The sequence below is a fragment of the Salmo salar genome, chromosome ssa15, assembly GCF_905237065.1.
Source record: "Salmo salar chromosome ssa15, Ssal_v3.1, whole genome shotgun sequence".
Lineage (NCBI taxonomy): Eukaryota > Metazoa > Chordata > Actinopteri > Salmoniformes > Salmonidae > Salmo > Salmo salar.
Window position 1 is genome coordinate 74,700,712 of NC_059456.1, and position 24,226 is coordinate 74,724,937.

A 24,226-nucleotide genomic window follows, 5' to 3' on the forward strand; every position below is an offset into this window, starting at 1 on the left:
GCACCTGAGTGAGTTGGGTGCGCATTATGCAGGTACTTTCCCAAAACGGACGACACAAACAACTGGATTCATTATCCCTTTCATGCCCTGCCTCCAGTCCACTTACCGATATCTGAACTAGAGAGCCTCATCGAAATTGCAACAAGCGGTTCTGTGAAAATTGAATTTAACCAGAAGCCACTGCTAGATTTCTGGATAGGGCTGCGCTCAGAGTTTCTTGCCTTGGCAAATCACGCTGTTAAGACACTGATGCCCTTTGCAACCACGTACCTATGTGAGAGTGGATTCTCGGCCCTCACTAGCATGAAAACTAAATACAGGCACAGACTGTGTGTGGAAAATGATTTAAGACAGACTCTCTCCAATACAACTCAACATTGCAGAGGTATGCGCATCCTGTCAAGCACACCCTTCTCATTAACCAGTGGTGAGTTATTCACAATTATTGATGAACAAATAAGGTTTTATATGTAAGATGGTTAAATAAAGAGCAAAATGATTATTATTATTAGTGCCCTGGTCCTATAAGAGCACTTTGTCACTTCTCACAAGCCGGGTTGTGACAAAAACTCACCCTCATTCTATTGTTTAATAAAAATATCCAAGTTTGGGAACCACTGAGAGACCAATAATGGAACGCTTAGCTCCGATGTTAGAATATCACAGACCAGTATAAAAACCTTTATAGTTAACATTATTCCTTCTATTATCGTCATCAGCTGTACTTCCTGGTATCCTACAACATCATTTCCTTATCCTTATTTCCTACATCCAGGGCCCGAAATTCACCAGGCATCTCAGAGTAGGAGTGCTGACCTAGGATCAGTTTCGCCTTTTAAAACATTATAAAAGGGGCACGTGATGCTAGAGCAGCCCTTCTACTTGGAGACACTTTGTGAATTCAGGCCCTAGTGTATGAATGGATGTGCGACTAACTGCTAACCTTCTTCTTCATGGTCATGGCGTTCCTCAGGTGGATGGCCAGCTGGCGGATGTAGATGAAGCCGTGCTGGTAGGAGGCCTGTGTGTCCAGCGAGTACATCTCTGTCAGCGTCCGCTGCATGAAGTTGATCATAGGCAGAACGGTGGGCGACGTGAACTTGCAGTTCTGCACGTACGAGATGTACATTTGCTGAGGAAAAAAAAACGAGGTTAAAGGGTGTCCGAGTTCAGTTTAAAATAATACAAATGTTCATTTTGGGGAGTTCCAACAGTTGTGCAGGCAACGTTACGCCTTCCACTTTGTACTGCTATGTGCCACCTTCCAGGAATTTTTATGTGCAGACATTTGCCACTAACTGGGAAGCGATATTTGCTTAGCACTTTTAATGCAGATGTGGAGACATGCACCTTACTTACTCACCCCTGAAGGGTATTAACTACGGTGGGCCAAATGAATGAAGCATTTTTCACCCATGATGGTCTCACCTCCCCAGAGGATGGAACAGAGAGAGACGTAGAGGACATACCTTGAGGATGGGGTTGAGGAAGGTGTCTTGCTTGTGTCGGCAGATCTTGTTGAGGGCCAGGAAAGCCAGCACGCGGCTCGTCTCCTCCCCGGTGCTCCACTGCTTGATCAGTTGCTAGAAAGAAAAAGGTGAGAGAGGTGGACAGAGCTAGCGTCGGGAATGGAGGACCCAGGTCCCAATAGCAAGGCTACCAGTCCAGGGCATAGAGTCGCTGTCTGAAATCTTGCATCGTTAAAAGCTTTTCAGGAAATGACAAAAACAGCCATATTTGACCATTTATGAAAATACAATTATGAAATGTCAGCGCTACTACTTTCAATGAATGTAATAAAATAAACTATACGGGGACAAAATGGAGTTACACGGTTCTGGCAGCGGTAACAGGCCATTTCTTAGGAAGGGATCCTCCAGTGCTGCACAACACCGTTTATACACTCAACCGATATTAATGTGGTTTATCTCTGCAGGGTTATCATCCTTTGAACTAAATCATAACGGCTTTACATTACAGAAACATTATTTGCCTAATTCCCCCGATGATCATCATGCAGTTTGGTCAGTCTACATATAGGTGTTGCTGTGGTAACCGGAAGTCACCTTGAGCAGGTGGCGACACTGTTTGGGGTTACACAGGTAGTAGGGAACCAGCTGGTTGGCGTGCCTCAGAACTGCACTGATGACGGTGGCCTCTGTGAGACAGGACAAGAGCTGGGAACGAAGGAGGAGAGTTAAAGTTCCATTTATTTTCTGTTGTAAGTAGAGGTACATCAATTGAAACGCATCTTTGATAAGAGTAAAAATGGTAGAAACATTAAAAAAAACACTAGGGTCATCCAACACAAATACCGTATGCAAGAAAAGGGAAAGGTATCAGTGACAATTCAGACAAGAGGGGGGAAAAAGAAGGGAAAATAGGAGGGAGGATGAAATAAATAGCGGGACAAACCTGAACGATTCCACTGAGATACATCCTGATGTCCACCTGGTTCTTCTGCCACTTAGGACTGGAAGATGGAAGCACTGGCCTGAAGATAAGAAAATGAGAGGGGAAAGGCCGAAATGGATACACCTAAAAAAAAATGTAAATCACCTTGACACAGATAATAAAATACATTGGCTCGTTGGTTAACCTCTCTAGGGTAGGGGGCAGTATTTTCACATCCGGATAAAAAAACGTACCCGTTTTAATCTGGTTATTACTCCTGCCCAGAAACTAGAATATGCATATAATTGTTTCATTTGGATATAAAACACCGTAAAGTTTAAAACTGTTTGAATGGTGTCTGTGAGTATAACATAACTCATATGGCAGGCCAAAACCTGAGAAGATTCCATACAGGAAGTGCCCTCTCTGACCATTTCTTGGCCTTCTATAGCCTCTTTATGGAAAATAGAGGATCTCTGCTGTAACGTGACATTTTCTAAGGCTCCCATAGGCTCTCACAAGGCGCCAGAACGGGGAATGATGACTCTGCAGTCCCTGGCTGAAAAACAGTAGCGCATTTGGAAAGTGGTCGATCTGAGAACAATGAAACGGGGGTGCGCGTGAAGAGTCCATTTTCTTCTTTGAGTCTTTGAACGAAAACGACGTCTCCCGGTCGGAATATTATCGCTATTTTACGAGAAAAAACGCATAAAAATTGATTTTAAACAGCGTTTGACATGCTTCGAAGTACGGTAATGGAATATTTAGAATTTTTGTCACGACATGCGTCCGCGCGTCACCGTTCGGATAGGGACCTGAACGCACGGACAAAACAGAGGATATTTGAACATAACTATGGATTATTTTGAACCAAAACAACATTTGTGGTTGAAGTAGAAGTCCTGGGAGTGCATTCTGACGAAGAACAGCAAAGGTAATCCAATTTTTCTTATAGTAATTCTGAGTTTAGTGGACGCCAAACTTGGTGGGTGTCAAATTAGCTAGCCCGCTATCTACTCAGAATATTGCAAAATGTGCTTTTGCCGAAAAGCTATTTTAAAATCTGACACCGCGATTGCATAAAGGAGTTCTGTATCTATAATTCTTAAAATAATGATGTTTTTTGTGAACGTTTATCGTGAGTAATTTAGTAAATTCACCGGAAGTTTTCGGTATGTTTGCTAGTTCTGAAAGTCACATGCTAATGTAAAAAGCTGTTTTTTGATATAAATATGATCTTGATTGAACAAAACATGCATGTATTGTATAACATAATGTCCTAGAAGTGTCATCTGATGAAGATCATCAAAGGTTAGTGCTGCATTTAGCTGTGGTTTTGGTTTTTGTGACATATGCTAGCTTGAAAAATGGGTGTGATTATTTCTGGCTGGGTACTCTCCTGACATAATCTAATGTTTTGCTTTCGTTGTAAAGCCTTTTTGAAATCGGACAATGTGGTTAGATTAACGAGAGTCTTGTCTTTAAAATGGTGTAAAATAGTAATATGTTTGAGAAATTGAAGTTATAGCATTTTTACGTTTTTTGAATATCGCGCCACTCGATTCCACTGGCTGTTGACTAGGTGGGACGATATACCCGAGAGAGGTTAATCGGTTTAGCAATTTTTCTACTCAAAACTAAAGTATCAGGGAAATGGTTAAAGCTTATGTAAAGAAGAAAGGTCTCCATTTATTACTTCTTCTGGTCTTTATCTGGCTTTAGGTTGAGCATCCTCTGCAGAGCCACGTACACGTCTCGGATACAGAACAGGACCAAGGCGTTGAACACTATTGGAAAACACACACCACAAATTACATCATCGTCCTTGGGGCTAAAGTATGTTGACACTACTAAAGAGGGGATCATACACACTTAATGGGGGGTATGAGCCCTACCTGAACTGTCGGCCACTTTGTATCGACACGGATCTCCCCCTTCTCCTTTGGTGGTCGCCACGGCAGCCTTGAAGGCCTGTGTGATCTCTCTGAAGAGGCGAGGTGTAGGCTCATCCTGAAGACAAAGGGATGGAGGCAAGAAAAGACACATGAATGAAGGGCAAAACCACTGGTATTGTGGTACAGTAGAAACAAAAGCCTCTTGACTTCATATAATATGTTTTTCCTTCCTAATTAATGCTGCCTGGTAGGCATTGTTTTTTAATCACGACACTCATGGGACAGTAGTTAACCCAGAGGTTTGAGAGGTGGAAGATGGGACAAAGCTCTATTCTATTTGCAGAGAGAAAATATGCGTCAAACGTTGGTTATTGAAAAGGACCATTATGCATCCTGCATCCTGGTGTCGTCTGTTTACAATGACTACACCTCAAGTCTGGTAGAGGAAAAAGGTTGAGGTCTATGCTAGGTGGATAGCCTGTAGGTAAGTGTTACCTTGATTGCGGCTTGCCACTCGTCAACCATTTTCTCTGTGACTTTGATAACATCCGCTGTCTTCTTGGATTTCTTGGTGGACTCTCCTTGTTCCTCATCATCATCAGAACTGGCCTCCTACAGTCACACATTACATTTTTCAGAATGTTAATTTTAAGGTTAAGGGCATTATAGAGACAAAGAAAACACGCTAAGGAATATAAATCATGATAATGAACGAACACATGTTGAGTGTAAAATCTGCATCCCTTCAAATTTGACATTTACAAGTGTAAAATGAGATGTTCCTCTCCAATGCTGCAGGTTTAAGTCAAGCATAGGCTACCATTTTAGATCAGAAAAATCACTCTATACATCATTTGAATTACATTTTCAGATCATGAAACATTTGTCAAAGTCCTGGTACCTCCAATTGTTTGGGCAGCGTGTGGTACTTCCTCTCTTCCTCATCCTCGGAGCTGTCGGTGTCGTCAAAGTTGAGAAGGGTCTGGTCGTTCTTCTGCAAGAACTTATAGAACTCTGGATCTTTACTTTTTAGCCTTGACAGTGAGTCTTTGTGCTGAGATGCCTTGCCTTTCTTTTTGTCATCACCCCTGCAGGACAGGAAATACTAATGTATTAGATAACAATCGACCAGGTGACCTGGGAGGACATTTGTATTTTTAGGGTATACTAAAGTATCTGGGGCAGACATTGACTGAAGTGAGAAACACTTACTTGTCTTGAGCTGCAGATTGCCCTGCTTTCTTCTTCGATTTCTGTCCATTCCGTGTAGGAGTGTCATCCTCAGAATCAGCCTCACCTGCCGAGTCAAAGCCAGATAGCAGGAACTCGTCCACACTGAGGTCCTCCAACTTCCTGCAACATAGAAACAATAAACAGCCAATTTAGCAAACATTAAGATATTTAATTACAAAGTCAAAGATTAGTTACTTAGCTATATTTAAACAAGCTAGCGAGTTTTATCAGATACGTTACAATAGTCTCTCTGCAGTGACTATGATGGCGAGTAAAGTTAGTTGGCTAAATTAGCTAACTAGTTTAATCCGTTTAGCATTACATTTCAATAAGCCATGCCAAAACAAACTTGAAAACTTAACGGGGGAGTAACATGATGATCACTCAACTAACTTGGTTAGCGAGCATGCCAACCATTTCTAACCAAGCAAACTAGCTAACTATTAGCTAAGGCTAACGATCATTTCAAGTGCGCTATCAACTCCACTTTTAACATTCCAAGGCAAATAAAGAACGACACAAAACACTTGACATGTACAATACACAGAGAAACAAGCTACGTTGTTATTTCATAAAACAAATGTGTTCAGTACCCATATTTCACTGTGAGCAACTTACCTTTTGCTTTTCTGTTTTCCTGCCATGCTGGATCAAAAACGTGACTACCAATTCGGTTCCCACAATGCAATGGTGTTAGTCTGTAGGGGCGTTCCAGCTCGTTTTTTTATGTCGCGCTGCACACCAGTGTCAAAATTGCTGTAGACAGATGGTTTGATGACCATGCTCGCATGAGTAATTTACCAGAAGAGTTTGTGAAAAGAAAGACCGTTCTGGTGGGCAGGAGACGCTGGTGCAAACACTGATCGTCACAGCGGAGCTGTGTGTGTGACTCAGATGAGTCTCTCGCACACAAGTACAGGTGGCAAGGTGGACACGCTCCTGTTGAAAGGACAATGGCGCGATATGTCATTTTGGGATACAACATATCTGTGTGGTCTACCCTGAGGACAAGATCAAATGGTAACAGAGGTGGTTTGGTGACCACACTCGGGTTATTATTATGCCTTGCATCAGTTGCCTGCTGGGACCTAGAGAGTTGTGTTGACTGCTCCCCTAGTCGATACATTTAGATTTCTTCAAAGTGGGCCGATTTAAGTACTGTCCCTTGTATGTGAGTTTGGAGCCCCGTAGGTGAAATCTGGGCATGCCACGGTGACTATTAATTGGACCGATTGAAATTGTTAGTCGTCCTGGGTGGGGAAACTGTCGTTGTGTCAGGAGGCTCGGATGTATTAATATTCAGCAATGGTTTAGCAGGTTTATGCGCTCCTCTGGCATGACATCCGGGTTTGCAACCCACATGTTCGTTCACATTGATTGTATCGTATGAATGTGGTTCTTGAGGCATTACATTATTTCCCCAGTCATTGTGAGACTGATAATCTGCGCAGCGTGACAACAAAACAATACGACCTCGAACGCCACCAATCTGACGCATGTTATGTGACGTTACATTAAATTATTTTAGCAAATCCTGTAGATTTTGCAGAGGTTGTTAATCTAAATAGATTTTGTATTCAGTTTCTCAATCGTTATCATGAGCAATAGCACAACATCTATCAGTTCACTTTGTGTTTTTTGCACGATATAAAAACGGTTTTAAAATGCATATATCTAACGTTAGCTAGTTTCCCCTTTCAGGCTAAGTAACGTTACTTATCGGTGTCAATTGTGTGTGCAGCGATATACTGTAGCCTTATAGATAAAACGCATTGCTTTGATGCGACATGGGATGTTGAAGTGATGATTAACAATCCAAGACTGATAAATTGAATCTCTTGCATGCTGCACTTTTTGGACTACACCATATTGTTGTGTTAGCGAGCAACTGGAAAATGTTACAAATAGAAATACATTTGTGCTGTCCTTGAGACACAGACGGCAGCTGGTGAGTCTTGATTGCAAGCTAACTAGCTGAATCCCATGTCATTTGTCAAGGCGGCCGGTGTCTCGCCAGTTAGGTAAGAAGATAGCTATTGCAGCAATATCAATGTTAGTTATGCTTTAGCCACAGATGAAAGGAGAAACCTTTAGCTAGCCATCTGGAAGACTCGTCTAGTTTCTTTAATGTTAATCTCGTGGGAAACCAGACTGGTTTCTGTTGGAACGTGATCTTGACAAATCGGCTATATAGGATCGGACGTCCTGATTGCGTCACTGGTCTATCGAAGTTTTTGTCTGTCTAGACCAGTGGTATTCAAAGTTGGGGTCGCGTCGCGGGGGAAGTGCAGTGGGGTCAGCAAAACCAAAAAAAAGTACAGCTTATTTTATGGGACAATATACAAACGTTTTTAAGAAAGATGAATTCGAAAAATACATTTTTATTGAGTAATTTGTTTTCTTTTAATTTTGATAAGAGATAAGTGTAATGAATTGAATCAAGTCAAATCAAATTGTATTTGTCACGTGTGCCTTATAGTGAAATGCTTAGTTACAGGCTCTAACCAATAGTGCAAAAAAGGTATAAGGTGAACAATGGGTAAGTAAAGAAATAAAACAACAGTAAAATGACAGTGGAAAATAACATTAGCGAGGCTATATACAGACACCGGTTAGTCAGGCTGATTGAGGTAGTATGTACATGTGGGTATGGTTAAAGTGACTTCATATATGATGAACAGAGAGTAGCAGTAGCGTAAAAGAGGGGTTGGTGGGTGACGGGACACAATGCAGATAGCCCGGTTAGCCAGGCCAATTGAGGTAGTATGTACATGAATGTATAGTTAAAGTGACTATGCATATATGATAAACAAAGTAGCAGCAATGTAAAAGAGGGGTTGGGGGGGCACACAATGCAAATAGTCCAGGTAGCCATTTGATTACCTGTTCAGGAGTCTTATGGTTTGGGGGTAAAAACTGTTGAGAAGCCTTTTTGTCCTAGACTTGGCACTCTGGTACCGCTTGCCATGCGGTAGTAGAGAGAACAGTCTGACTGGGGTGGCTGGGATCTTTGACAATTTTTAGGGCCTTCCTCTGACACCGCCTGGTGTAGAGGTCCTGGATGGCAGGCAGCTTAGCCCCAATGATGTACTGGGCCGTACGCACTACCCTCTGAAGTGCCTTGCGGTCGGAGGCCGAGCAATTGCCGTACCAGGCAGTGATGCAACCGGTCAGGATGCTCTCGATGTTGCAGCTGTAGAACCTTTTGAGGATCTCAGGACCCATGCCAAATATTTTTTGTTTCCTGAGGGGGAATAGGCTTTGTTGTGCCCTCTTCACAACTGTCTTGGTGTGTTTGGACCATTCTAGTTTGTTGTTGATGTGGACACCAAGGAACTTGAAGCTCTCAACCTGCTCCACTACAGCCCCGTCGATGAGAATGGGGACGTGCTCGGTACTCCTTTTCCTGTAGTCCACAATCATCTCCTTAGTCTTGGTTACGTTGAGGGATAGGTTGATATTCTGGCACCACCCGGCCAGGTCTTTGACCTCCTCCCTATAGGCGGTCTCGTCGTTGTCGGTGATCAGGCCTACCACTGTTGTGTCGTCTGCAAACTTAATGATGGTGTTGCAGTCGTGCCTGGCCATGCAGTTGTGGGTGAACAGGGAGTACAGGAGGGGACTGAGCACGCAGGTAAAATATATGTTTATGTACCAATTTTATGGTTATTAGATTTGGGGTAGGGTTTGGTGTATACAGAAATTCTTCCGGAAAAGACTGGGTCCCCACTGAAAACTTTCAATACCACTGGACTTGATAGAGGATGATCATTTGCTGGAGGTTATGTTTTGTGCCTTGTTGAGTGGCCAGAAGGTCCAGAGTAGCCTCCCAGTGAGCAAAATTATATTAAAAAGTCGTCTTTTATTGACGTTTCAAGTTATTAGTCATATGTACAGTATATACCAACCAACGAATTGCTTACTTGCAGGTTCCTTCAACAATTATAAATAATAAAATATAAGAATACGGACATAAAATGGCTCAGTAGAATAAAATAAACATGGATAAGAGCATCTGCCGTAAATGTAAATTAACTCTTGCAAAGCATGCTGGATATTATTCTAATGAGCCCCATCCCCCAAAAAGACCACATTTGGTTGGACCAGACCAAATCTGAACCAATCATAGAAGTCTATTTCACAAATTTGAACTGCACAGTAGAGTTTAGTTCACTACAGAACAGTTTAGTTCGGTAGAGTACAGAACAGTAGGGTAAAGTACAATATAGTATATTATACTGTACTTTACTCATACTGTATTCATCTATTGTACTGAACTATACTGTACTCTTCTGTATTGAACTATACTTTGCTCTACTGTACTGTACTCTGCTGTGCTCTACTGCAGGGTTTCCTAAACTTGGTCCTGGGGCCCACTCCGGGTGCACATTTTTTTTTTGCCCTAGCACTACACAGCTGATTCAATTAACCAACTCATCATCAAGCTTTTATTTGAATAAGCTGTGTAGTGCTAGGGCAAAAAAAACCCTGCTCCACTGTACTGTGTTGTCCAAACTTCCAAAACATAGACGTTTATGTTTGGGCCAGATCCGAGTTCAGACCGGACCAAATCTGAACCAATCATAGACGTCCATGTTTGGGCCAACTCGAGGCCGGAAAAAAAACGACGTCTGTAGACGTTGAAATCAAGGCAACGGTGGACGGACCAAATCGCAAGGTCTATGGACGTTAGCGTCGGACGGTGCTCACTGGGCTGCAGCAGCACTGTCGATTTAAGGTGGTCTAGATAGCATCTTAGACATACCGGTAGTTATAATTTATGAACGTCACAAACGCGTTTTACAATTACACAGCCAACAAACATTTCCTGCCTAGGTTTCGTTTTATCTACGCGACAAGGCATCTAAGCATCACTTCTTCAGGTCCACCTTAACATTTGATGTCACTCATTGCTCATGCAGTTTGCATTTACGTACGTCAACAACATGATTGAATAGAGTCTTTCTTTATGTCGTATGCTTTTCTCATATGGACCGAGACAGGCAGTAGAGTTGATCAATTTGGATGCATCTCGTGTTTTCACGTTCCCCATCATTTCAGTGAAGAGGGGCGACGAAACTGCAACGTTTATCACCGGTAATTGGATTTTTTTTTTGCATTTTCTTGCTGATGACACTGCTATTCGAAGTAGATGGTGTGGGAGTTGGGGTGCAGTACCACATCTTTAGGAATATAAATGAATAGAAACAAGCTCAAGTGGGAAGGCGTGATGACAGCATGCATGTTGTTAAACGAACAAAGATGGTGACGGTCACAACGGGGAAATGGCCTGCATAAATTGAAGCCGTATGTCTAGCAGCCATCCAGAATGCTGAATGAGTCAAAAAGGAAATGTGTATGTGGAATAGCTTTGTGTTGCATGGCCGCGGATAATGCAGTCGGTGTGTCTTTACTGCAGTGACTAAATGCATTCTCATAGGTGGTGGCAAACTTGTATGCGTTAAAAATACAATGGTCTTGAATGCAGTGGCGGACGAGTTGATTTAAAAAATAAAATGGCCTTATTTATATTACACCATATTCACCCAGCTCAATGAAACAGATGGGCATAGGGAAAATCCACCTAAACCTATCATGAAGTTGCTACAACCTAGCCTATGAATGAAAGTTTGCAACGTACGCACTGTTCATAGGTCGAGAGAAATGTGAGTAATCAAGGTGGCAAACATTGACACAGATAACGACTTGCACACTATTGACTGCATCTAACTGATATAGGGTGTAATCATTAGTCCAACAGTCAGGTATATTCAGCCCGTTTCGTTCCGTTTTAACAAACGGTTTTTCAACAGAATCGGCGGAATGAATACATCCCTAATCACACGCAAACAGTTCACTTCATAGCGGCCACAAACGGTGCTTTCGGAAAGTATTCAGACCCCCTTGACTTTACGTTACAGCCTTATTCTAAAATTGATTGAATTGTTTGTTTTTTTACTCAATCTACACACAATACCCCAAAATGACAAAGCAAAAACAGGTTTTTAGAATTTTAAAAATGTATTTTAAAAAACGGAAATTTTACATAAGTATTCAGACCCTTTACTCAGTACTTTGTTGAAGCACTTTTGGCAACAATTACAGCCTCGTGAAAGATTGGGTGCTACACCTGTATTTGGGGAGTTTCTCCCATTCTTCTCTGCAGATCCTCAAGCGCTGTCAGGTTGGATGGGGAGCTTCGCTGCACAGCTATATTCAGGTCTCTCCAGAGATGTTCGATCGGGTTCAAGTCCAGGCTCTGGCTGGGCCACTCAAGGACATTGACTTGTCCCTGAAGCCACTCCTAAGTTGTCTTGGCTGTGTGTTTAGGATCATTGTCCTGTTGGAAGGTGAACCTTCGCCCCAGACTGAGGTCCTGAGCATTCTGCAGCAGGATTTCATCAATGATCTCTCCGTACTTTGCTCCTTTCATCTTTCCCTCGATCCTGACTTGTCTCCCAGTCTCTGCAGCTGAAAAACATCCCCACCGCATGATGCTACCACCACCATGCTTCACCATAGGGATGGTGCCAGGTTTCCTCCCTACGTGACGCTTGGCATTCAGGCCAAAGACGTCAATCTTGGTTTGATCAGACCAGAGGTGCCTTCTGTCATGTGCCTTTTACTGAGTAGTGGCTTCCCACTAGCCGCTCTACCATAAAGGCCTGATTGGTGGAGTGCTGCAGAGATGGTTGTCCTTCTGGAAGTTTCCACAGAGGAGCTATGTCAGAGTGACCATCAGGTTCTTGGTCACCTCCCTGACCGAGGCCCTTTTTCCCCCGGTTGCTCAGTTTGGCTGTGCGGCCAGCTCTAGGAAGAGTCTTGGCGGTTTCAAACTAATTCCATTTAAGTATGATGGAGGCCACTGTGTTCCTGGACCTTCAGTGCTGCAGAAATATTTTGGTACACTTCCCCAGACCTGTGTCAAGACGAGCCTGTCTCTGAGCTCTACGGACAATTTCTTTGACTTCATGGCCTGGTTTTTGTTCTGACATGCACTATCAACTGTGAGACCTTATATAGACAGGTGTGCCTTTCCAAATGATGTCCAATCAATTGAATTTACCACAGGTGGACTCCAATCAATTTGTAGAAACATCGAGGATCAATGGAAACAGGATGCACTGAGCTCAATTTCGAGTCTCATAGCAAAGGGTCTGAATACTTATGTAAATAAGGTATCATTATTTGATATACATTAGCAATAATCTCTGAACCTGTTTTCACGTTGTCATTATAGGGTATTGTGTGTAGATTGTGGACATTTTTATCTAATACATTTTAGAATAAGGCTGTAACGTAACAAAATGTGTAAATTGGGAAGGGGTCTGAATACTGTGGCGGTTTTGGCGCCATGATCTTGGCAAGGCAGGATTTACACGTACAAACACATACCACCAGTCCACGTAAATGGTTGACACGGTTTATTTTTTATCAGGTACCGTCAGAGTTTGTGATATACAAAACTCAAACAAGCAAAGTAAATACATCGTTACCAGTGGAAGGTCCTCCAATCTTGGTCTTTGGGGGTTCACTCCGTGTTGAAATCATCAGTTCCTTTATTCCGGTAAACCTCCTTCTCCACCTTATGCTCAGTCTCTCCAATAGCCTCCTGTTCCTTCACCCGCTGGGGTCAACAAAAAAAACCAGGGCGTGTTTAAGTAGAGGCCCTGATTAGTTTCACCTGTCTGCAGTTTAGTCGCTAAATACAACTGGAGACAGGTGTGGCTGTTCTGCTGCAGTCTGGAAGTTTCCTCTGAGCTGACCATGGTCCTGCCTCTGGGGAATACTTCCCATTGCTTCCCACTGTCTATGGTCCTGGCAGCCAGAAAATGCAGAAACCTCGCAGGCACATACCGTCCATCCACAACACAACCCCTGAAACCACTACAATAGTCGCCGAATGCGCTACAGGATGATCTCTTTGATTGTTGTATAATTTCTTCTCGCGTCTACGCTCTCTTCTCCCTCACCTTTTCCCTTCGCTTGTGGACTTCAGTGCACAACACATCAGCAGTTTGTGACCATGCGAAAAAACCCTTCCAAGCCAAACCTTCATATCGTAACTGCTAACCGCTACACACAGCCTACATCGTTGTCACCATATTATAACGCCATAGTAAACATAGCTACTAGATCTAACGTGTTAGTAAACCCACTACAATCATGCAGTACAGTGTACAGTCAGCAAATAGTTTAGCAGTTGCACTGGCATGCTCCAGTGGCGATAAATTAATAAAACCAAAATCTTACCTTGACTTGGAAGACTTCAAGTGTTGGATAGCTATAGGCAGCTAGCTAACATTGCATCCCTCTCTGTTTGAGCCAGGTGTTTGAGTAGGCTAAACTAGCTAGCTGCATTCACTAGCTAAGTAAGTGAAAAAAATATTAAATATAACTAGTTCTCTCTCTCTTGCTACCACATTTTATGCACTGCAGTGCTAGCTAGCTGTAGCTTATGCTTTCAGTACTAGATTCATTTTAGAATCCTTTGATTGGGTGGACATGTCAGTTCATGCTGCAAGAGCTCAAGATGGGTTGGAGGACGTTGTCATAATTACTGTGTAAGTCTATGGAAGGGGGTGAGAACTACAAGCCTTCTAGGTTTTGTACTGAAGTCAATGCACCCAGAGGAGGATGGAAACTAGCTGTCCTTCGGCTACAACATGGTGCTACCCTGCAGAGTGATGTTGGGGCTACTGTAGACCTTCATTGCAAAACAATGTGTTTTAATCAATTATTTTGTGACATGAATATATTTAGTATAGTGTTGTCTAAAAAGGAACTTAAAAAAAACTGAAATTCTTCAGAGGAGCCTCTGCTGCTTAAATGTCATTTTAACGTTTGCAAAGTATCAATGTGCAAAATAGCCTGATGCCAGCCATTTGCCCTGGGCATTAGAACATGATGTCTGTATTAGTGTGTCTCTCTCTCTGTCTCTCTCTCTCTCTGTGTGTGTGTGACACAAGCCCTATGCAGCAGTGGTGACATTTGACACGCTTCTCCGTCTATGGTTAAACAATGAATTTGTTAAAGGATATTTTTGTGCACTGTACAGTTAAAACTAATGCATCCTACACTGATATATTTAGTACAAAGTCTCCATAGAGTCTATGGAATCTATAGCACACATAGATAGTGGATTCTTAAAGTGTAGGCCCTAGGTTCAGGCATGAAGATCCAAAGCAAGATCGTGTTACTGTTATCTAGTTGGTTTTTAAATCAATCCCCGATTGTGCACCCCAATACATATCAGACATGCTGTTGAGTTGTGTACCCAGTAAGTCCCTCAGGTTCTCTGGCACTGGCCTTTTAACTTTCCCAAAGCCTAGGACCAAGAGGCATGGAGAGTGAGCCTTTAGTTACTATGCCCCCTGCATCTGGAATAACCTGCTAGAGAACCTGAGGGGGGCCGAAACTGTGGACATATTTCAAAGAGATCTTAAAACACACCTTTTTAGCTTTGCTTTTCATTAGGGTGCTTTTTTTGAGTCTTTCATTTTTTATTGTTATTCTTTTGTTTTTATCCTCTTATGTTTGTTCTGTAGTAAATGCACTACTTGGTCAAACACGTATGTGGACCCCCCCTTCAAATGAGTGGATTCTGCTATTTCAGTCACACCAGTTGTTGACGGGTGTATAAAATGGAGCACACAACCATGCAATCTTCATAGACATACACTACCGTTCAAAAGTTTGGGGTCACTTAGAAATGTCCTTGTTTTTTAAAGAAAAGCACATTTTATGTCCATTTAAAATAACATAAAATTGATCAGAGGTACAGTGTAGACATTGTTAATGTTGTAAAGGACTATTGTAGATGGAAACGGCAGATTTTTTTGTATTGAATATCTACATAGGCGTACAGAGGCCCATTATCAGCAACTATCACTCCTGTGTTCCAATGGAATGTTGTGTTAGCTAATCCAAGTTTATAATTTTATAAGGCTAATTGATCATTAGAAACCCCTTTTGCAATTATGTTAGCACAGCTGAAAACTTGCCTTCTTTAGACTAGTTGAGTATCTGGAGCATCAGCATTTGTGGGTTCGATTACAGGCTCAAAATGGCCAGAAACAAATAACTTTCTTCTGAAACTCATCAGTCTATTCTTGTTCTGAGAGATGAAGGCTATTCCATGCGAGATGTTGCCAAGAAACTGAAGATCTCGTACAACGCTGTGTACTACTCCATTCACAGAACAGTGCAAACTAGCTCTAACCAGAATATAAAGAGGAGTGGGAGGCCCCGGTGCACAACTGAGCAAGAGGACAAGTACATTAGTGTCTAGTTTGAGAAACAGACGCCTCACAAGTCCTCAACTGGCATCATCATTAAATAGTACCCGAAAAACATCAGTCTCAACATCAACAGTGAAGAGGCGACTCCGGGAGGCTGGACTTCTAGGCAGAGTTGCAAAGAAAAAGCCATATCTCAGACTGGCCAATGAAAAGATTAAGATGTGCAAAATAACACAGACACTGGACAGAGGAACATTGGAAAAAAGTGTTATGGACAGATGAATTTTGAGTGGTTCGGATCACAAAGAAGAACATTTGTGAGATGCAGAAAAATTAAAAGATGCTGGAGGAGTGCTTGACACCATCTGTCAAGCGTGGTGGAGGCAATGTGATGGTCTGGGGGTGCTTTGGTGGAGGTAAAGTGGAAGATTTGTACAGGATAAAAGGGATCTTGAAGAAGGAAGGCTATCACTCCATTTTTTTTAACGCCATGTCGTACCCTGTGGACGATGCTTAATTGGAGCCAATTTCCTCCTACAACAGGACAATGACCCAAAGCAGAGCTCCAAACTATGCCATAACTATTTAGGGAAGAAGCAGTCAGCTGGTATTCTGTCTATAATGGAGTGGCCAGCACAGTCACTGGATCTCAACCCTATTGAGCTGTTGTGGGAGCAGCTTGACCGTATGGTACATAAGAAGTGCCCATCAAGCCAATCCAACTTGTGGGAGGTGCTTCAGGAAGCATGGGGTGAAATCTCTTCAGATTATCTCAACAAATTGACAACTAGAATGCCAAAGGTCTGCAAGGCTGTAATTTCTGCAAATGGAAGATTCTTTGACGAAAGCAAAGTTTGAAGGACACAATTATTATTTGGACACAATTATTTAAATTAAAAATCATTATTTATAAACTTGTCAACGTCTTGACTATATTTCCTATTAATTTTGCAACTCATTTCATGTATGTTTTCATGGAAAACAAGGACATTTTCTAAATGACCCCACACTTTTGAACGGTAGTGTACATTGGCAGTAGAATGGCCTGTACTGAAGAGCTCAGTGACTTTCAATGTGCCACCGTCATAGGATGCCACCTTTCCAACCAGTCAGTTCATCAAATTCCTGCCCTCCGAGAGCTGCCCCGGTCAACTGTAAGTGCTGTTATTTTGAAGTGAAAACATTTAGGAGCAACAATGGCTCGGCCCTGAAGTGGTAGGCCACACGAGCTCACAGAACGGGACCGCCCTGCGCTGAAGCGTGTAGCACGTAGAAATCGTTGGTTGCAACACTCATTACCGAGTTCCAAACTGCCTCTGGAAGCAACAGCCAATAACTGTTAATCGGGAGCTTCATGAAATGGGTTTCCATACTACAGACCCTGGTTCGATTCCAGGCTGTATTACAACCGGCCGTGATTGGGGAGTCTCATAGGGCTCTGGATGAGCATTTTATTGTTTGCCTATGGCCCTATACAGCTCGTTGAGTGCGGTCTTTGTGCCAGCATCGGTTTGTGGTGGTAAATGGACAGCTACGAATAATATAGATGAAACCTCTCTTGGTAAATAGTATGGTCTACAGCAGGGTTTTCAGTCTACAAATGATTTGTAATTATGTTCCAGCCCCCCGACCATCCACTCAATAAAAACATCTTAGTCTAGTTGATGATCCCTGGTCTACGGCTTATCATGAGGTATTCTAACTTGGGTGAGCAGTACCTCGAGACTTACTTAATATTAGAGATTGCGCACCAGCTGTTAACAAAGAGACACACCTCCCCCTTGAGTTTATCCCAGGCAGCCATTCTGTCCTGCTGATGCATAGAAAACCAACTAGATGTATATTATCCATGTCTTTGTTCAGCCACGACTCCAAGAAACATAGGATAATACAGTTCTCCAGTGATTAGTTTTTTTGCCAATAGAATGGAGGGAAAAGGCGGTTTATTTACTCGCCAACGTAGTTTTGTCAGGTTGCCTGCAAGTCGGCCTCTCTAACACAGTATCTTCCTTTTCCGAGTCTCAGGGATTAGGGCCTTGTCTGAGGTGAGCAGTTTATCCTGCACTGCCGACTTGTTGAAGTAGAAATCTTCATCCAAATCGAGGTTAGTGATCACTGTTCTGATGTCCAGAAGCTCTTTTCAGTCAGAAGAAAAGATGGCGGAAACATCATGTACAAAAAAAGTTAAGATCAGCGCAAAAATACTCACAAAATAGCAGAATTGATCAGGAGCCTGTAAAACGGCAGCTGTCCATTGCAGCGCCATTCTCATCTATAGAGATTTACCATACAAATAAATGATTACCATTATGTTGTTATATTGGTAAAAACAAAGTCAAATTGATTCATTAATGCATACATGGCTGTCTCTGAAGAATTTTGACTTGAAGAAAATGTAATATAATGATACTGAAGATGCCAAACAATTGAACATAGCAGTAGCTGAGTTTCTGTCTGCATCAAGTGACATTCTGTGACTGTGGCTAATATGGCTTTTTTGTTTATGCCGCCGTGGTATCGTTTTGGTATAGAGTATTGTGATACTAAACCTGGTACCGGTATCGAAGACAAAATTCTGGTATCGTGATAACATTTACACAATCTGCTGATCTATGACACAATCAGTAGCCTATTAGATAAAAAAAAAAAAATTCAGCCAGGGGGTAATTGTATCAAATTGGGGTCAATTGAATTGCGTTGTATTTGTATGGAATAAACCAAAATGGCTCTTCTTGTGTGTTGCAGTCGCCCAGAGTGAGGCCCAGGCAGGAGCCGGCTGCTGCTGACCACGGCACCATGATGGAGGGAGGCATGCAGCTGCTGAACCGTGACGGCCACAGCATCTCGCACAACTCCAAGCGCCACTACCACGACTCGTTCGTGTCCATGAACAGGATGCGCCAGCGTGGCCTGCTCTGCGACATCGTGCTGCACGTCTCCAACAAGGAGATCAAGGCGCACAAGGTGGTGCTGGCCTCCTGCAGTCCCTACTTCCATGCCATGTTTACAAGTAAGTATCCCTCCGCGGAGTTCGCTCTCCCTGCTACTGAAACTGCTCTTCCGTTCCTCCACGCCTTCACAAGTGTTCACCACTTATGTTAGTCACCCCCTTTTAGCCACCGTCTTACTCTTTACCCTACCTGTCTCTCTTCCACGCCTCATTACACTATTGAAGCTTGTACGATTCTCCATTGCTACGGAATATAAAGAAATTGGATGTGTTTAAATTATTAGAACCATGAACAAAGTGGAGTGTGACATGTTTTTGGCGATTCTTGGTTGATGCTTAAATGAATTGTGCTTTGAACTGTGCTACATTTCGCTCAATGTGTGAGTGGCATCTCACCTTGTGAGCAACACCTCATTTGTTTGCTCTTACTTCCTCACCATTGACCACTTCCTTCCTCCTCCCTGTTGTCTGTGTGCGTTCTCTTTCCTGTTGGGGTCATAGGTCACCAGGTGAGGTGTGTGTCCCAGTTTTCCTCCTCCATCCTGCAGCTCAGACTAGAGCTTTGTGAGGGTATGTCCCTGGAGAGAGAGGCGATAAGACTTCCCACTAGGCTTCTTTTCAACTGACCATGCTTTAAACCTAGGCCTATGCAAATCTTCTGATATAGCCGACAAATCTAATCAATATAACCAAAACGCTGGTGTGCCTGTGCGTGTGTGATGGCTCTTTTGATCTGTTGGCACAATTGAACTCCCTTCCATGCTGCTGTAATCATGCTTCTTCACCAGCGTTTGGCTTTAGTGCAAGCGCTGCATAGATCCAGGGATCAGAATTACACAAATATTGTCTGACAGTCAAAACAATTGATCAGACTGCTACAAATGAGTGCTATGCAGTGACTGCCCTATAAGAATGTGTGTCTCGGGAGATATACTGTATGTGACAATTAGAGTATACCATGTTAAACACACACACACACACTCACTCTTTTCTTTTCAGTTAAATGTACGTAGAGATGAGTGTTGTATTGGATTGTCCGCACAGACACAGGCACATGTATTGCAGACTTTATTAAGTGGAAAACTCTGTCTGCCTCTGGTCACGCAGATGAGATGTCGGAGAGTCGTCAGACCCACGTGACCCTGCATGACATTGACCCCCAGGCGCTGGAACAGCTGGTTCAGTATGCCTACACGGCAGAAATCGTGGTGGGGGAGGGCAACGTGCAGGTAGGGAGAAAAGTATAAAAAATAACACCCTATTCCCTATAGAGTGCACTACTTATGTGCATTGCATAGTACTCTGGTGAAAAGTAGTATGTCGGGAAGACCGCCATTTGTGATGCAGCCCTAATGTACCATCATTATTCTAAATGGTAGTCTTGAACACTTTCTTGAAGCGTATCTTTTTCTCTGACCACTGGTACCTAGCGAAGGGTTAGCGTCAGAGTTACTCAGAAGTTTGTGGAAGGCACAAAATCTGTCAGGGTTTAAGATATATTTGACTCTTGTTGTAATATCTTTGTCTTCTTAGCTCTGAAGTCATTTGGAGCTAAATACTTGCCCATCAAAACATTTAAAGTATTCCACAATAAGATACTGATACTTACAGTGCATTCGGATTCATACCCCTTGATTTTTTTCCATATTTTGTTACAGCATTATTCTAAAATTGATTAAATCGTTTTTTCCCCCCTCATTAATCTACACACAATAAATGGCAAATCAAATACAGGGTTTTAGAAATGTTTGCTAATTTATTAAAAATAAAAAACTGATATCACATTTATATAAGTATTCAGACCCTTTGCTCAGTACTTCATTGAAGCACCTTTGGCAGCGATTGCAGCTTCGAGTCTTCTTGGGTATGATGCTACAAGCTTGGAACACCTGTATTTGGGGAGGTTCTCCCATTCTTATCTGCAGATCCTCTCAAGCTCTGTCAGGTTGGATGGGGAGCTTCGCTGCACAGGTCTCTCCAGAGATGTTCGATTAGGTTCAAGTCTGGGCTCTGGCTGGGCCACTCAAGGACATTTTAGACTTGTCCCGAAGCCACTCATGCATTGTCTTGGCTGTGTGTTTAGGGGTGTTGTCCTGTTGGAAGATGAACCTTCACCCCAGTCTGAGGTCCTGAGCGCTCTCGAGCAGGTTTTCATCAAGGATCTCTTTGTACTTTGCTCCGTTCATCTTTCCCTCGATCCTGACTAGTCTCCCAGTCCCTGCCGGCGAAAAACATCCAAAACAATGATGCGGCCACCACCATGCTTCACTATAGGGATGCTGCCTGGTTTCCTCCAGACCTGACGCTTGGCATTTAGGCCAAAGTGTTTAATCTTGGTTTCATCAGACCAGAGAATCTTGTTTCTCATGGTCAGAGTCCTTTAGGTGCCTTTTGGCGAACTCCAAGCTGGCTGTCATGTGCCTTTTACTGAGGAGCGGCTTCCGTCTGGACACTCTACCATAAAGGCCTCATTGGTGGAGTGCTGCAGAGATGGTTGTCCTTCTGGAATGTTCTCCCATCTCCACAGAAGAACTCTGGAGCCCTTCTCCCCTGATTGCTCCATTCGGCTGGGCGGCCAGCTCTAGGAAAAGTCTTGGTGGTTCCAAACTTCTTCCATGGAGGCTACTGTGTTCTTGGGGACCTTCAATGCTGCAGAAATATTTGTGTACCATTCCCTAGATCTATGCGTCAACACAATCCTGTCTCGGAGCTTTATGGACAATTCCTCCGACCTTGTGGCTTGGTTTTTGCTCTGACATGCACTTTCAACTGTGGGACCTTATATAGATAGGTGTGTGCCTTTCCAAATCATGTCCAATCAATTGAATTTACCACAGGTGGACTCCAATGACGTTGTAGAAACATCTCAAGGATGATCAATGAAAACAGGATGCACAGGAGCTCAATTTCAAGTCTCATAGCAAAGGGTCTGAGGTTTTTGTTTTCTAATTTTAATACATTTGGAAACATTTCTAAAAACTTGTTTTCGCTTTGGCATTATGGGGTATTGTGTTTACATTGAAGATTTTTTTTATTCAATCCATTTTAGAATAAGACTAACGTAACAAAATGTGGAAAAGATCAAAGTGTCTGAATACTTTCTGAATGCACTGAACATGACTTCGTAAAAGTATTTATGTTCCTAACCCTTTTATATATATACAGTTGAAGTTAGAAGTTTACATACACTTAGGTTGGAGTCATTAAAACTCGTTTTTCAACCACTCCACAAATTTCTTGTTAACAAACTATAGTTTTGGCAAGTTGGTTTCGGACATTTACCTGGTGCATGACACAAGTCATTTTTCCAACAATTGTTTACAGACAGATTATTTCACTTATAATTCACTGTATCACAATTCCAGTGGGTCAGAAGTTTACATACACTAAGTTGACTGTGCCTTCAAACAGCTTGGAAAATTTCAGAAAATGATGTCATGGCTTTAGAAGCTTCTGATAGGCTAACTGACATAATTTGAGTCAATTGGAGGTGTACCTGTGGATGTATTTCAAGGCCTACCTTCAAACTCAGTGCTTCTTTGCTTGACATCATGGGAAAACTAAAAGGAAGCGGCCAAGACCTCAACAAAAAAAATAATTGTAGACCTCCACAAGTCTGATTCATACTTGGGAGCAATTTCCAAACATGTGAAGGTACCACGTTCATCTGTACAAACAATAGTACGCAAGTATAAACACCATGGGACCACGCAGCAAAGTAGATGGCATCATGAGGATGGAAAATTATGTGGATATATTGAAGCAACATTTCAAGACATCAGTCAGGAAGTTAAAGCTTGGTCACAAATGGGTCTTTCAAATGGACAATGACCCCAAGTATACTTCCAAAGTTGTGGCAAAATGGCTTAAGGACAACAAAGTCAAGGTATTGGAGTGGCCATCACAAAGCCCTGACCTCAATCCTATAGAAAATTTGTGGGCAGAACTGAAAAAGCGTGTGCGAGCAAGGAGGCCTGCAAACCTGAATCAGTTACACCAGCTCTGTCAGGAGGAATGGGCTAAAATTCAGTCAACTTATTGTGGGAAGCTTGTGGAAGGCTACCTGAAATGTTTGACCCAAGTTAAACAATTTAAAGGCAATGCTTCCAAATACTAATTGAGTGTATGTAAACTTCTGACCCACTGGGAATGTGATGAAAGAAATAAAAGCTGAATTAAATAATTCTCTCTACTATTATTCACATTCTTAAAATGAAGTGGTGATCCTAAATGACCTAAGCTGGGGAATTTTTCCCTGGATTTAATGTCAAGAATTGTGAAAAACTGAGTTTAAATTTATTTGGCTAAGGTGTATGTAAACTTCCGACTTCAACTGTAGTACCGTCACATCCTTTCCCATCACACCATAAACCTACCCTGTACTGTACAATCCTATACTCTTCCTCACATCCCATCCCATATAATTCTGCCACATTCTACATAATGTTTTATATCACTCCATCCTCTTCTGCTTCCAGACATTGCTTCCAGCAGCCAGCCTGCTGCAGCTCAACGGGGTGAGGGATGCCTGCTGCAAGTTCCTCCTCAGCCAGCTGGACCCTTCCAACTGCCTGGGCATCCGCAGCTTTGCCGACACGCACTCCTGCAGCGACCTGCTCAAGTCTGCCCACAAGTACGTCCTGCAGCACTTTGTGGAGGTGTCCAAGACTGAGGAGTTCATGCTGCTGCCGCTAAAGCAGGTAGGGGCCAGAAAGAGTCCTGAAATAGCATGTTATAAGATTTTCCTCACAGAACGACTTGATGTGGCAGCGTTGGGATCTCCTTTAGCTAATGAGTTGCATTGGAATTGCACTTTTGGTGCACTTTGACTTGCGCACTGATGTTGGGAGTCTGTAAGCTGTAGACACACTAGGTATATAGCTCTGGTGAGTGCTGTCCACTTCTCTGGTAGTTAGTATTTCAAATGGTAAATTGAAATACACACTGAGATAGGTTAGCTTAGCATTAGTCTCCTCCCTCTCCGACTCTCCTTTTCTGACACTCTCACCCCTTTTCCGGCAAAAAGAGGACGACATCTGGTCGTGTTCTAACCTTTCCTCAACCCCCTCAAGGGCCTTCAAAGAGCAAGCAGCACAGACAAGTGCGTAGTGCCCTTTCAACACTCACTAGACAGAAATCCTCAGCTCCTTGTCAATCAATGTCTCTTGTCATTTAACTCGTCGTGATCTCTGCCTCCCTGACCCGTACTAGTTTTATGTCACGTCAACTCAGCGTCTGGACTTGTCCAATGACAGCCTTGTTGAGGGTCATACCCTTGAAATGGTAATCAGGGAGAGAACTTCCAAAGATGGGCCCGTTCCAGGCCGACTACATTGCAGACGTTGCTCGCTACCCATGGTTGCTTGTCATGTCATCGACTGCGCAGTCGGGCATCTCATTGCTATATCATGCGATGTGGTTAGCTAGTTAGGCAATGTAGTCAGCCTGGAACACAGCCATGGTGTATGTGTTGTTACAAGATGCCAGGAGACCATTAGAAGTGAATGGGACAG

The 24,226-nt window shown here is 42.8% G+C and overlaps 2 protein-coding genes across 13 annotated transcripts in view; one reads left to right on the forward strand and one right to left on the reverse strand.

Moving 5' to 3' along the window:
- noc2l (NOC2-like nucleolar associated transcriptional repressor) overlaps positions 1-6,275 on the reverse strand; it is a 30,150-nt gene extending 23,875 nt beyond the window's left edge. For 2 of the 3 annotated variants that reach the window (XR_006759074.1, XM_045695220.1), the window contains exons 1-10: positions 6,141-6,275; positions 5,502-5,642; positions 5,191-5,377; positions 4,785-4,901; positions 4,290-4,404; positions 4,091-4,181; positions 2,416-2,494; positions 2,067-2,177; positions 1,470-1,583; positions 944-1,132 (exon numbers count right to left, since the gene is read on the reverse strand). Coding sequence is in view for 2 of the 3 variants with exons in the window: in XM_045695220.1 (XP_045551176.1) it covers positions 944-1,132; positions 1,470-1,583; positions 2,067-2,177; positions 2,416-2,494; positions 4,091-4,181; positions 4,290-4,404; positions 4,785-4,901; positions 5,191-5,377; positions 5,502-5,642; positions 6,141-6,166 (1,170 nt within the window). In the remaining variant the exon portion in view is untranslated. 3 annotated transcript variants of the gene reach the window in all.
- Positions 6,265-24,226, forward strand: part of LOC106572137 (kelch-like protein 17) — a 36,368-nt gene continuing 18,406 nt past the window's right edge. For 2 of the 10 annotated variants that reach the window (XM_014146006.2, XM_014146007.2), the window contains exons 1-5: positions 6,265-6,542; positions 18,509-18,773; positions 19,215-19,283; positions 19,821-19,942; positions 23,192-23,413. In XM_014146006.2, coding sequence (XP_014001481.1) covers positions 6,540-6,542; positions 18,509-18,773; positions 19,215-19,283; positions 19,821-19,942; positions 23,192-23,413 — 681 coding nt within the window. In that variant the 5' untranslated portion in view covers positions 6,265-6,539. Of the gene's footprint in view, positions 6,543-9,982; positions 10,620-17,788; positions 17,868-18,508; positions 18,774-19,214; positions 19,284-19,820; positions 19,943-23,191; positions 23,414-24,226 lie in introns of those variants that run through there. The other 8 variants (XM_014146015.2, XM_014146016.2, XM_014146010.2 and 5 more) reach the window with 7 other exon arrangements.